Raw genomic sequence first — 15,580 nt, forward strand, 5'->3', positions numbered from 1 at the left:
GGTACCTATTTTATTTTATATTGAGAAATGCATAATATTTGATATATAATTTAAGTTGCATAAAGTAATAAAGTTATACTGGTACCTATTTTCTTTTATATTGAGAAATGCATAATATTTTATATATAATTTAAGATGCATAAAGTTATACTGGTACCATATTTTTTATTTTTAAGGAAAAGAGATTGGTTAAATTTTTTTAGATGAAATAATTAAGTATCTTAATTTTAAAATAAAAAAGAAAAAGAAAAGAAGTAATAACAAAATATAATTTATTTGAAATATATGTATTGAATCAAAAAATCATTTTAGACGTCTACATTTTTTAAAAGTTGGGACATTTATAAAGTAAAAAAAAAAAAAAAAGTGAATAATATAAAATTTTTTTTTACTTTTTTTTTTATGCATAAATTATTCATGAGGGTAGATTGGTCCAATTTATTAAATTGTAAAGTTAAAAAAGTCTCCCAAACTGTCAAAGGGTAATTTGGTCAATTTTTTATATAAAGGGGTATCTTTGTCCATTTTTTAACCCTCAAGAGGTGTATTTGTCTAAAAAACAGGTAAATTTCTTCTAGGTGCTCTTTTACCAAACATTAGGAGGTGTAACTATACTTTACCCTTGATATTATTATATTTTTAACTTGGAAAATCTAATTCAATAAGGTGTTGTTTTGAAAGAGGAATTCCATTGGGTCGTTTATAATCAAAATCAAATTTGATTTTTAGTTAATTATATCTCTTAAAATTAACGAATCAAACATGAATTATGGTCCATCTGAACTAAAAATAATCCAATATGACCAAATATAACATATAATATGTTAGATATATCATCATCAATCATTCAATTTAGTGTCATTGATGACAAAAATACTATAAAAAAAATTTGTTTACGTGGTGGTTTCTAATGTATAGTTATTATGAGCATTTAACCCTCTCTCTCTCTCTCTCTCTCTCTCTCTCTCTATATATATATATATAAATAAGCTCCACAATAATACTCCCACACTCCACTTTCATTCTCTGTAGATGAGATTACAAATTAACCCTTATCACACAAGTTTGGTTATTACCCTTTTTAATATCATAATTGTATTTCCCTATTAAAGTGACACATTTCCTATTCTTTTTAACTTTTTTTCAATTCATTCGCATTTTGATCTCACTCATTTTCTATAATTTCTTAGGATTCTTTTACAGACCTATCACATGAGGTATGTCGATATTTATAAAATCGGTATGTTATTTATTATTATTTTATTTAAAACTCCTTTTTGTTTTTTGTTTTTTTTTATTAGAATTCTAATTTATCAATGTTTTCTCTTACGTTATCTTCCCCAGATCATACGGCAAAATCAAGTTTGGAATTTTCACTTTGATGTAGCATCAACAACAAAACACTTAAATGTTTTTTTTTCCACTTTCTTTTCTTTCCATTTCTTAATTTCTATATGTTCTCTTCTAAAATCAAATAATCAAACCTCTATTTGAGTAAAATTAAAATTTCCTTGATTTTCAATTCAATTAAATGTTTTTATATAATTAGAGAGGATCTATTTATTGGTATAGAGTTTGCTTAATTCAAATATGTTTATTCTAATCACGTGCATTTTATTATCTTAATCATAATCCTTACTTTTAAGGATGACCCTTCCACGTACACGATTTGTGTGTATTATTCCTTATCCCAATGGATGAAATTTATTCTAGAATAAATATGGATAGATTCATCAAAGAAAAAATATTTTCAAAATTAACTCAAAAATATTTATTCTAAAGAAAAAAAGTAAATAAAAGAGTCAGAAATTACCATTATAGTAGACATTGGAACGATTGACTGATTCATAAAATTTTGAGATTTCTTCAATATTAGTTGTCTTAACAAGTTCAATAACTTATTCTAACTCAAACTGATTAATGAGATATTCCATTTATGAAGATAAAGTTAAAGAAGAGTCAATTTGGAATTGTTTTTCTACTGGTTTTTTTTTAAAAAAAAAATGGTTACCAAATTTAATTCAGTCGAGTGTTTGAATGAAACTAAAATTTGTAGTTTATAAAACTGCGTTCTGAGTAGAGCTTGAATATTTTATGTAACTATTTTTCATTAGACAATTTTGTCCATTTTATTTTTTATAACAACAATTATACCCCCTCCTTAATAAAGTTGTTATTTACAAATATGTTACATCATATTAAATGATATTATGCTAAAATTAGCAATAGAATTTTACTTTTTTATTTTATTTTTTATTCCAACAGCATTTCCAAACGGGCTCGAAATCTAGCTACAAGAATTATAGCTGTTGGTGCCAAGAATCTAACCATAAAGGAAAGGGCAATTTTGAAATTAAAATTATAAAAATAAACTTTTGTGTGATGTGAAGGTGCATTATAATTTCAATTTCAGCTTAGGGGAGAGAGAAAGTCGAGAACATTAGGAGTTTAGGACCAATATCAGCTCCCTTCTTATTTACTGATAATAAAAAAATTATTCACACCAAGCATAAGCACAGTGATATTGAAAAACAACCTAATTGTTCCAAAAAAAAAAAAAAAAAACATAACGAAAATCCATAACAACATCTATATATATTCAAAGGTGGCCAGGTTTGATGTAGATATACTGTATTATTTTTTTACTCTATATTAATTCTATTTTGTTATCATTAAAGCCTTAAAGGCATAATTTTGCATAAATATAATTTTCAGATTATTATTTTTTTGAGTCCTGCTTGGACCCAGGAATGTTGTTGTCCAAATCCTGGAACAATATACTCCACTCCGGATTCCCTATTTTTACAGTCCCACACTCCTCTTTGCTCACTCTTTAAAACCCTAAACCCCCATTTTAAAAAATTCAAATTTGTTGCTGGAGAATGAGCAAACGAGGGTTGAAGATTGCTATCTCTCTTCGATCAAATATTTTGTTCCCTCCAACAAGACCATCAACAGCAACACCTTCCCATTATAACTTATTCAAATTCTCCCGCCAAAATTGCTTACCGGTCGTCAACAGATTCCTTTGCACCCATTCGCCGCCCGACAATCTCGACGGATTGATCGATCCTGACCTAAATTTTCCGGCCAATGAATCAATTTCATCGGAAAATTCACGGGTTGAGTCCGTGTCGGCCGTTGAATTTGCCTTTTTGCGGGAGTCAGTGCTGGACTCTGGTGCTGATTGTGGCCCTTCGAAGGAGAAGTTCGAGCCTGGTAAGTGTTCAAACGATGCAAATTTGATATCAAACGTGATAAGGAATAATAATGATAATTTTGGAGATAAAACTCAGAAATCTCTTAGGCAATTTAGAGAGAAATTGAATGAAACTTTGGTAATCGATGTATTGAATCTTATTCAAAATGCTGAATTTGGTGCAAAATTTTTCATATGGGCCGGTCGGCAGATTGGGTATAGTCACACTGTACCTGTTTATGATGCCTTATTAGGTTTATTAGGTTGTGATAACAACGATAGAGTACCAGAGCATTTGCTTAAAGAAATTAAGGATGATGATAGAGAAGTTTTTGGGGCATTGCTAAATGTATTGATTCGAAAGTATTGCCAAAATGGCTTGTGGAATACGGCATTGGAGGAGCTAGGGAGGCTTAAGGATTTTGGGTACAAACCCTCAAGAGCAACTTTTAATGCTTTGATACAGGTGTTTCTCAAAGCTGACAGGTTGAATACGGCATATTTGGTTCATAGGGAGATGTCAGCCTCAGGTTTTAGTATGGATGGGCATACATTGGGTTGCTTTGCACATTCTCTTTGCAAAGCAGGGAGGTGGAGAGAAGCGCTCAATTTGATTGAGAAGGAAGAGTTTGTGCCTGATACCGTCATGTACACTATAATGATATCTGGATTGTGTGAAGCTTCACTTTTTGACGAAGCTATGGAATTTTTGAATAGAATGCGGTCTAGTACTTGCATTCCTAACGTTGTAACATATAGGATTTTGCTTTGTGGGTGTTTGAACAAAAGAAAGCTGGGTAGGTGTAAAAGAATTCTTAGTATGATGATAGCAGAAGGATGTTATCCCAGTCCTAAAATATTTAATTCTCTTGTTCATGCTTACTGCAAATCACAAGATTACTCTTATGCCTACAAGTTGCTTAAGAAAATGGCAAATTGTGGCCACCAACCGGGTTATGTGGTTTACAACATATTGATTGGTGGTATTTGTGGCAATGAGGAGTTACCAAGCGCGGATGTATTAGAATTGGCTGAAAAAGCTTACAGTGAAATGCTTGATGCAGGGATTGTGCTGAATAAAATTAACGTCTGCAACTTTTTGCGGTGTCTTTGTGGGGCTGGCAAATTTGAGAAAGCATATGATGTTGTTTGTAAAATGATGAGTAAGGGTTTCATACCAGATGGTAGTACAAGCTCCAAAGTTATTGGTCTTCTTTGTAATGCCTCAAAAGTAGAAATGGCTTTCCAATTGTTTGAAGAAATGAAAAGGAACGGTATGGTTCCTGATGTCTATACTTATACAATTCTAATTGATAGTTTTTGCAAAGCTGGCCTTATTCAACAAGCTCGCAGCTGGTTCGATGAAATGAAAAGTGTTGGTTGTGCCCCTAATGTGGTTACTTATACTGCCCTTATACATGCTTACCTTAAGGCGAGGAACTTACCCAATGCAAATGCGCTGTTTGAGATGATGTTGCTAGAAGGATGCATACCAAATGTTGTCACGTACACTGCTTTGATTGATGGCCACTGTAAAGCTGGTGAAATTGAAAAAGCTTGCCAGATTTATGCAAGAATGAGGGGAAGTGGGATGATCCCAGATGTAGATATGTATTTCAGGGCCGACGATGGCAACACCACGGAACCAAATGTTGTTACATATGGAGCTTTGGTTGATGGTTTGTGCAAAGCACACAAGGTCAAAGAAGCCCGCAACCTACTGGATGCAATGTCAGTTGAAGGCTGTGAGCCAAATCATATTGTGTACGATGCTCTTATTGATGGATTTTGTAAGGTTGGGAAGTTAGATGAAGCTCAAGAGGTATTTGGTAAGATGCAAGAATGTGGGTATATTCCAAATGTTTATACTTATAGCTCTTTGATTGACAGGCTGTTTAAGGATAAGCGATTGGATCTTGCTTTAAAAGTCTTGTCTAAAATGCTAGAAAACTCATGTCCTCCTAATGTTATAATCTACACAGAGATGATTGACGGCCTTTGTAAAGTTGGGAAGACTGATGAAGCCTACAAGCTTATGGTGATGATGGAAGAAAAGGGATGTCATCCTAATGTTGTTACTTATACTGCCATGATAGATGGCTATGGGAAAGCAGGTAAAGTGGACAAGTGCCTTGAAGTCTTGGAACAGATGGGAGCCAAGGGGTGCGCTCCAAATTATGTCACCTACAGGGTTTTAATAAATCACTGTTGTGCTGCTGGCCTTTTGGATGAGGCTCATCAACTCCTGGAGGAGATGAAACAGACATATTGGCCGAGACATATGGCAAGCTATCGTAAAGTCATTGAAGGTTTCAGCCGAGAGTTTATAACCACTCTTGGCCTTCTAGAGGAGCTGAGTCAGAATGATTCTGTGCCAATTCTTCCAGTTTACAGAATCCTGATCGATAGCTTTCGCAAGGCTGGAAGACTGGAAGTTGCTCTAGAGCTGCTTAGAGAGATTTCAGCGTCTTCACCATTTCTATCATCTGACAATATTATGTATTCTTCCTTAATTCAGAGCCTCTGCCTTTCATGTAAAGTTTACAAGGCTTTGGAGTTGTATCACCACATGATAGAGAGGGGTGGAGTTCCAGAGTTGACTATCTTTTTTCACCTAATTAAAGGGCTTATTAAGGTTAACAGGTGGGAAGAAGCATTGCAACTATCACATAGCCTTTGTTACATGGTGCGTAATTCTTAATCCTGCTATCTCACATTAAACCATTGAAGTACACATGCATAAACCACATAGTTGTTGATTGTTTACACACCAAAGTCCTCATTACTTTATTTAATTGTGCGATGTTTCTAAAAGATCTAATCTAAGACTTATTTCCAACTACATTGCAACTTTAGAAATTTGTGGTTTTCTAAAGATTTGACAAATTTACTTTGGCTGCTACTATCTCAGCACTCCTTTCTCCTGGCTTTTGACCTGGTTTATAGAATATAAGAATCTAAACATGTTACAGAATCACAGGTGTTGTTGGGGATATCTTCATGGTTTCAATTTTCAAAAACATTGTAGCAGAATGTATATTTCAAAATTCATGCCTGAGTTTTTATAAATTTCAATTGTTTCTTGTTCACATGCCAATTTGCTTGCTTATTTTCCAATTTCTAAGAATTGATAAAATTTCATCCTTGATAAAAAAGATGCTCCTTACAGATTTGTTGAACATTGAATTTTTTTCTCAACATTGATTCAGTCTTCCCAATTTCTTCATACCTTTTATTTTTCCAATTTCGTAAGTTTTTAGTTTTCCGAACCAAGTTTGCAATTTATGATCTTTTGGTCGTCTTTTTCGTATTTAATTTATTTACTTTTCTTCTTTGACATTTATATCCAGTTTATCCAATTTTTTCTTCTTATATGCATCTTTTTTGACAAGTTCTTCCTTTTCTAATTCTTTCAAAAAATAAAATACTTTTCTTGATTCCCTGTCAAATCATAAACAACGTCTTATTCTTCATTGTCATTCTCATTAAATGGTTTTACCAAAAGTGTATCTTCGTCAAAATCCGTGGTCTCAATTCTGTCTGTGAAAATTGGTCTTCATATGACAAGAGATTGGTTCAAGCATTTTGTATTCCTGGTTTGGAGTTTTTTTTATCCTTTCCATGGTTCCAAGATCTTCTTGCACAATCTTTATGATATTGTTAATGCAACTTATTCCTTTGTTAGATTATTTTCAACATGCCAAATATTGGATCTTCTGTAATATCCATAAATCTCAAGCTTTAAGAAAGTTTCAATTTATCCAACTCGAACATTATATATGAAATTACCATTTAAAAGAAAAAAATAGTCATTTTAAAATAATCTCTCTCCCCCCCTCTCTCTTCTCTATTTTTTGTGCTTTTCCTATTGTGCGTCTCTTGCTAGCTAACTAATATAAATTACGATACATAAATGTTAGTTTAATTTTTAGAGTAACCTTTTTGTTTCCTTTACAAAATTTCCATCTCCTTTTGAAGTTCAATACGCAAGCAACAGAATCTTGCTTCAGAAAGGCCGACTATGAGGTCTGTTGAATTCTTACAATTTTCCAGTGGCATATACCTTTATTCTCAAAATTCTGATATGTTAATGCTTTAAAGAACTCTTATATTTGATGTAGGTGTGTGTACTTTTGTGTCACATTCTAGATTAGGCTTATTGTAGCACATGCCGATGCCTCTATCTTATAAGTACATCATTACTCTCATGCACTTACTGCACCCAAGGTAGTTATAATATTCCAGCTGAACTGAATCTTGGACAAGGGCTAAAGATAAGGATATTATTTGAGAAAAAGGACAGATAGATGTTTGTTTTCTGTTCCTCGTTTTTTTTTTTTTCCTTTCTTCCTTCTTCCTTTTTTCAATAGTTTTTTGTGTTTCTTAAATGTACGATTTCTAATTTGTTCAATGTACATCACAAGCTGTCATATGAACAGCTGGTTCTCATGAAAATTTAATTGTGTGCAATTTTTTCTGTACTCAATTCTCCATTTGTCATGTGCTATTATTTCTTTTTTATAAGTTTTGTGATTTTACTGATTTTGTGGTTTGAATTTTAAATTTGACCAGGATATCAATTGGCTCCCTAATGCAGATACATATGAAATGAAGTAGTTCACACATTCACGGTTATTGTTTTGGCGCATGCCCTGTCCAACAAGGATGATCATGTTATAATTCTCTATGATGCATTTGAAATGCTTGGCTGGTAATTCAAGTCACATGTAAGGAAACCCAGTTTCAGATTTTTGGTGGGCCTCTATTCATGTCAAGCAACAGTGTAGGAAAGAATCTACATCTAGTGGGTTCTTGGCTCGAGGATGAGAATTTTGTTCCTTGTTTATCAATGTAAATAGACCTGGTATGTCCTTTGCAATTTTTTTTTCCCCCTAGTTTATGTCCTTTGCAATTCCGTTTCAGGATTAGTGTTTCACTTGGTAGTGGTGCATGCAGCTTACAGTGTGTCTAAAATGTGATGCAGGTTGGTGATGCGGCTAGACCTGGATTGTCTGCTGCAATTCTTTAATTAATTAGAATAAGGTATTGATGTCCAATTTGTTTTCAGCCCCAAATTAAGTGCTATTCATTTTCTTTAATTATCTGTGCTCATCAAGTGGCTGGAAGAAGTTGTAGTTGCAAAACTTAGCTTTTGTGATAAAAGTGACATTCTCTCTCTTTTATTTCTGTGGCATTGTAAACAGGATTCAGCTCAAATCAGCAAATCTCATGGGCGTTGATTACATCAACCTGTTTTTTTTTTTCCCAGTGATATTGATTTCATTCAAAACAAATAATGCCCATTCCTTCTTGTAAGCCAATCTCTAGTTAAAGCATCAAATATTGAACCTTCAATCTCATTGCATTTCTTTCTTTCCCTTCCCTTCTTCTTTTATTCTTGGTTTCCCACATATTTGCTTCTTGCTAATCTTAATTTTCGGTGTCTTTCTGTCCATTTATCTCTGCTACACGTACCATTTAGAGATTTATCTTTGGTCTCTGATTTCGTCCCTCCACGGCAGAAAATTTTCGGTTACATAACTGGTCTCACTATACAGTTGCTGGACAATAATGTGGCTGCATGAAACTATAATTTAACTTAAATTCCTATAACATTATTCTTTTGGTACCCTCATACATTTATTTTCAGCATCAAAATGCTTGGAAAAAGTTTTCCCCTGTTTCAGACAAGGAGAATATGGGAATACATTACCATGGAAAGCAAGCAGAGCGATAGAAATCATTCACTAAAAGCCAGAATGCCAGATGATATAAATTCCACAATAGTGTGTTTTGAATTGCATCCTTTCTGTTCAGATGTTTGTTCAGTTTGGTAGGTGTCAAAATACCATTGAACATGGTCTATTCTTATTCTGTATTTGTGGAATTTTATGTGGATTACCTCTTGTATCTTCTTTACATTTGTGTGTGTAATTATATGTACTCCGTATTATGCAATTACTGCCGTTTGGGCTTGTAATCAACTTAGCTAAAGTTGTTGGGCCTCCTTTGGTGAATTTATGGTTTGGGCCAACTAATGTTTCCTCGTGTATCCCCTTCATGGGAAAAAAAATTCGGGCAAGCCTAAAAACCATCCGATGTGAAAAGGGAAAACATTTTATACATCCATTTGAAAGGGTCAGGCACTTTAGTTGCCTCTCTTTTTAAGAGTAACGGGTGGGTGTTTGTCCATTTATCTAAGAACTTAAGTTGTTAGGTAATACTGCATACTCACCCATTTATACACACTTCAACTTTCATCCAAATTTGATGTGGGACAAGTCCCATTTGTAACATTCTCTCCCATCCGAATCAGCGTAATACCCTTGTTACAGTCGGGCCATCCTGCCTACTCGGGGTCAAATTCGGACCCCCTCCAGGCCGGAAGTTTGGCGTGACACTGGATTGAGGACTAGGTCCAGCTTTGATATCAAGTGTAATGGCTGGACGTTTGTCTATTTATCCAAAAACTTAAACTGTTAGATAGTACTGTATATCCACCCATTTATACACATTTCAACCCTCATTCAAATTCGATGTAAGAGTCCCACTTATAAAACCCTCTAACCATTTCAGGGATAGATAATGCACATTGAATTGGGCGTAAGAATATGTATTATATTATGATCATTTGGACAATTGAATTGAAGATTCTTTATATTTTTATTTATTTTTTCTGAGACATGAAAAGTCATGTGTTATGTATTCTTCATTTTTTTTTTCCCAAAAAAATAAAATAAAATAAGTGAAGTTTTTTTAATCTGCAGTTCTTTCAAGGTTTCTCAACTGTTTTCTTTTCTTTTCTGCTCTTTTCTTTTATTTTTTACTTTTTGGAGAGGAGGGGATTTAAGCAAAGTATATTATGTATATAATTCATATATTGACGGGTAAGAAATTAAAAAATGGGGAAGACCCATTGCTAAGGTTTCATTTGAATAAATGGGAGAGAAAAGAAAAGAAAAGAAATGATAACATTAGTTATGAGAGAGAAAAATAAATTATAAGGTTGGATTACTCTTGAATGCAAACAATTCTTTAGTGAAGACAACTAGGAAAAAAGATAAGAAGTGATAGTTAAAATTTGTATTCATGTTTTTATAATTATGAAGGAAGAAAAAAGAAAATTATAGCATCCTTATTTACAAAGAAAAATAAAAAAAGAGAGAAGAAAATATATTATTTTAACCAATTTACGATCATATCATTTTGTATTTATATTACAAATTAGTTAAACATGCAATTTTTTAATTAAAATTATACCTAATTTGGTAAGATATAATGAAATTTTGTGTAGTTTAGAAGTTAGAAAAATAATTTTATAGTACCCATTAAAAATTGATAGGTCACACTTGTTTTTCAAAGTTTTTCAAAGAGAAAAAAATCATATATGGCGGTTTCTAAAGGGCGTGGTCACATCTGGTGGCTGGTGCATAGAACATATGCACAGTCGTGTCCAAAGGGCATAATTCATACTTCGTTTCCAATTCCAACAGAGAGCTCTCTCAGTATATATTACTTGGCGGCCACTCATATGTGGTGGTTCCCAACACACAGTTATTCCATAATAGCAGTCCTGTGAACGATGAAATGCCCTAAGATGGGACCCAAATGTCTTAAAAAATAATTTAAAAAATGTTTAAGAAATTTTTGATAGTATAAAAGTTTTACTTATCTTGTTATCCTTTCTCTCTAGCAATAATGATTTAAGGACAAAATTTAGTAATTACCGAATTTAATTTATGAAAGTAAAGTTACGACTCCTTCGTATAATATCATCATGATGTCATATGATGGGAATTGATCCCTAAATCATTACTCCCCCAAGTTCATTTTGGAGAATATAATAAGAAATTTGAAGGATAACTATCCTCCAAATTTCTTCTAATTCTCTCTCTTTAGCTCAGATACAAACCTCCCTATCCTCCTCCACCTTTATTTATTTATTTTATTTTTTCGAAATCCTTCCAAATCATTCAATCTAGAGTAAGCCCAAAAGGTCGAACACAAAAGGTAACATCGGATGGGCTGAGTTGTCCATAGAGATCAAAAAAGACCCAACAAAATGAGCACATAGAAATCATAGAATGGGCTAAAAAGGCCAATGAAGACGACAACAACCCAATAATCAAACATGGCCCAACATAATGCGCTTAAATTTAAGGGTCATGATACTCAGGAGACAATTTAGACCGATGTTTTAGGCAGAATCTATGTGCGGCAGTCTAATTGTCAAGTTTTAGAATTTTTCTCTCCCCCTTTCTCCTATCTCTCTAAATCTACGATAACACCACCCCCAACCCAGAAGGACAATGGTGCCCTCATATCAACAAACCCGTAACACCTAATGCATCAACACTTTCTCGTCAAGCCCCGGCCATGGCCCGCCTTCGCCGGTTTCGAAGCTGTTTTACCCACAAGAAACGGCAAGCTGAACGGTGAGATTGAACTGACCGGTGATGAAGCGACTGAACGGCGGAGAAGAGAGCGGCAGGACTGTTCGGCGAGCAAGGAAAGATGGGTCTGCGGTCGATACTCATTTAGTGAGCTCGCCTTGATCGGAAAGAGAGACACCGACAAAGAACTCCATTAAAGACTAGTGAGCATGAAGAAGAAGCTGAACTACAGTGAGGTCATCGAATAGAAGCAAGGACGACGCCGGTGATGAAGGTCTGAACGGCGAGAAGCGCGGATGGGCAGAACCGGCGGTCTGACGGCGACGGCGAAGTGTTTGGCGGTGAAACAAGTTTGAATTTGTGGTGTCTGTGGCCTGAATATGTATACATATATATATATACACCAACAATGTATGTTCCAATGACAACCGAAAAAGCTTAAACGAAGACGAGAGAGGGATTTTTGGAAGATCAAAACCAAAACAGAGCAACACCGACCTAATTTCAGCTGACCCAACCGCGTGGCTCGAAGCAACCACGACTAAGCTCAATCCGATGCAAGCAACGGGGAGCTCTCAAGCCTCAGCGAAACCCATATCTGTCCGGCAATCTCTATATTAACCTCGGACTCGTCCTTGTTTTCATCAGCCACCCTCCTCTGCTTCGACGACTTCTGCAAATTACACAACCTGTACTTGTCAGTGCCGACGAACTAGTTGGATCATTCACTGCTAGGGCGACACTTCTTGCTCGGATCCAGCTCCCGCGACACTTGCTTTTTTACCTCTCCGATTCTGTTCTCTTTTCTTGGATCCACCTTCACCACTTCTTGCTTGTTTCCCTCTCCGATTCCACTTGACCATTCTTTGCTTTGTACGAAAAAATGGGTCTTCATCTTGCGAGAAAGATAAAGAGACTAAGAGAGAGAGGAGACCCACATTAAACTCTCCGATGGCCGACAAATGTAACACCAACCGGAGATTTCATATATTTAGGTCAGAGGGCTGCTGAATTGAACTGCAGTTGTCACGCGTCACGCCCCCAGGCCTACTCTGGATTGTGAACACAACACGCAAACAATCACAATTTTAAAATCAATAATAACCCTTGTGAACACAACATACAAACAATCATAATTTTAAAATCAATAAATACCCGTATAATTTGTCTCAACCACCCATTCACCTTTCTATTTCTATTTCAAAGACCATAATAGAAAATAAATAAATAAGATGTATATATGAATATTCTAAAGAAATATAATACAAAACATAATCTATTGGATGATGCTTAGCTACTCACTGGTGAATAGCTTTACCCTGCTCACCCCTCATGTGTTTCAATAATTGTTGAGATTTATATGTTCTGACATAGCAAATTCCTGTTTGGATTAAAGTGATATATGTTCATGACGTTTCTGAAATATTTATATTTTGTACAATTGGTGAATTCAATGTATTATGTTTCAATTCATTATAGAATTGATAGTATCCTCTTGATTATAAGAGATATTTATATATTTATATGATGGCGATCAATACATGAATATAAATAGTAATCATAAATTGTTCATAGTCGGTAATTATGGATGGAATCATAATTAATTAAGACTTGAATTGGATCTGCGTTAGCTAGGTTGAGATATATTGTGAGAGCCGTCATATGCAATTGCTCCCTATCACCGTCATGGCATTTGACTCTTAAGTATGAGAAAAATATATATTCTTTTATTAATTAATAATTACTTTGATTTGTTCGGCGGATTCTTCGGGATCTTTAGACCGACACTTTTGGTAGTTATGTAATTAATAGTTAGAGTGTTATGTTTTCAATATTTACATCATTGCTACTTGTATTTATTTTGTATTGATTATGGTTGATCACAAAGTAAATTCGAAGGCCTTCGTATGTTTTTAGATAAAATGATTTATTATATATTTATTTATTTAAATTATTATTTTTGTCAAACAAATGTTTTATTGTGATCGAGTCAGAAATAATCAATGGTACTAAAATAAATATATTAATTAAGTAGTCGAATTGATGACTTTATTTATCCGATAACTAATAATGCATAGAGGGGTCAAAGTGTAATATTGACTTAGAGGTTATTTATTATTTAATTGGAGTTCAATTAATTTCTTTTAGTGGAGTAGAAATTAATTTATGAATTAATTGAATTAGATCCATGGACCGGGCCAATTATTAATTCATTGTAGCCAATTAAATAGTAGGCCCAATGGATTCTCACTCATAGCCCAACTTGATATTGGAATCATATTATATTTGAGACATGTGAATTAGAGATTGAGAATGATTTATTGTTTCCTTTTCTTTATCTTTAAGTTGCCTATAAATATACATGGTCTATGTATATTTTAAGTGTGATTTTTGGAAGAAGAAAAAAGGAATCTATTTTCCCTCTCTAGAAGGGTTTATGTTCTCATCTAATGGAGGCTCCTACAAGCCTAGTTTTCAAAGGTCATTCATGGAGGCTTATGAGTGATTCGTAAAGGCAAAACAATTACCAAGAAGATGGAGATCCAAGGAGAAGGCATCTTGTTAAGGGATCTACAATAAGTGAGAACATTCACTTTAGATGAAAGATTTAAAGGTTTACTCAGATCTTTGATGTAAGTATTCAATCTGTTAATTGAATGATACATCATAGTTTATTTTTGCATAAAACTTGTCTCTATGTGATTAATCAAGATCTATGAATCAAAATCCCTCAAAAAGTTTTTTTAAAATTTAACACGTTTCCCAACAATAACAACATATCACATCAGCTTTAATAAAAAGTTATTCAATGGTTGATTTGAGATAATACAGAGAACGTGAATTATTTGGTTATTAAAGCTGATATGGTATATTGTCATTAGAACGCATGAGGGATGAGTAGCTAAGTATTATCTTAATCTATTATGCGAAATAAAACGCAACAACGCCATCCCCGACTCTATCTACAGCTGAGGAGGAACACCCTCCACACCATCCATGCTATGATCTGAAAAGATGTGTACAAAATAAGAATAAGCAACCATAGCTCGACGGGAATTACTTAAAGCGCACTCCTTAATACCTCCGTGAATCCAAACAAATAATAGATAAAGGATAATGGGATCATATAAACTCAGGATATAAATGATGTCATATATAAGATAATAAAATGAAGTGTCATGCAATGCTAATGCTAATGTTAATGCCACAGACACTTCTCACTTTCCAAAATCCCATTTCCATCACAAAAAGTTAATATAATCCGCCCAGGCTACTCCCCAGTACAATGAGAAGAGAGTTGGTCATCTATCCTTGATCCAAGGCAACTCCTTGTGATCATTTGCGGCTCTAGTGACACAACTACGCATAGAGCCACTCCCTACGTCTTCTCTAGATTTCCATTAACTGTGCAAACAACGCAACTCCTTATCCGATTTTAAAATCATTGATTCAATTCCCTTTTCTAAACTCATGGATACAACGTACCTCCCTGTTATCCGGTTTTCAAAACCATTTAATGAAATATTTTCACTTTCTTTTTCATTCCAACATCATCCCCATGCTCATGTGAGACGAATGTACATTTGTATAACATGATATACAAGTAACGAAATAAATATGGAAATCTCAACTCATATACAATATCATGGTATTGCTTTTTAATTCACACACAAGTATGTTAAATTAACAATCTAACTAATCCATAGTTGTATAACACAATAAACATGCTTTCTATCTCACATTTGCCACATAACTACATAAACAGTGTCCAATAACATTTAGAAACCAAGTACCCAACTTCCTATTCCAAGAAATACCCATTACAGTGTTAAATTTCAGTTTCTACAATGAAGGCTCGAGCTCTAGGAGTTGAGCTCGAGCTCGAAGCACAAGGCTTGAGCCCCAAAAGTCTGGCTCGAGCTCTAGAAGCGAAAATCCAGAATTCTGAAGAACAAGTAGCAGCCTATGTTTGAAGGGTCATAACTTT

At 34.1% G+C, this 15,580-nt stretch overlaps 1 protein-coding gene across 2 annotated transcripts; it reads left to right on the forward strand.

Moving 5' to 3' along the window:
- Positions 1-2,789: 2,789 nt before the first annotated feature.
- LOC132275404 (pentatricopeptide repeat-containing protein At1g06710, mitochondrial) lies at positions 2,790-8,463 on the forward strand. 2 transcript variants are annotated; one of them, XM_059776881.1, is made up of 4 exons: positions 2,790-5,885; positions 7,772-8,063; positions 8,184-8,242; positions 8,404-8,463. In XM_059776881.1, exons 1-2 carry the CDS (start codon positions 2,883-2,885, stop codon positions 7,814-7,816), a joined length of 3,048 nt encoding a protein of 1,015 aa, XP_059632864.1. In that variant the 5' UTR covers positions 2,790-2,882; the 3' UTR covers positions 7,817-8,063; positions 8,184-8,242; positions 8,404-8,463. The 2 variants fall into 2 exon arrangements, with proteins under 2 accessions (XP_059632864.1, XP_059632863.1); XM_059776880.1 differs by having other exon boundaries at positions 8,184-8,463.
- The last annotated feature ends 7,117 nt before the right edge of the window (positions 8,464-15,580 follow it).

This window comes from Cornus florida, unplaced genomic scaffold (genome assembly GCF_030987335.1).
Source record: "Cornus florida cultivar Cherokee Brave unplaced genomic scaffold, ASM3098733v1 CherokeeBrave_3.0.0_Hap2_Chr09, whole genome shotgun sequence".
NCBI lineage: Eukaryota > Viridiplantae > Streptophyta > Magnoliopsida > Cornales > Cornaceae > Cornus > Cornus florida.

Excerpts from the sequence above, each read along its gene's own strand:
- LOC132275404 (XM_059776880.1), top strand. The coding sequence starts at position 2,883 with ATGAGCAAACGAGGGTTGAAGATTGCTATCTCTCTTCGATCAAATATT. Across the intron at positions 5,886-7,771 it reads CACATAGCCTTTGTTACATG|GATATCAATTGGCTCCCTAA; the intron begins GTGCGTAATTCT and ends AAATTTGACCAG.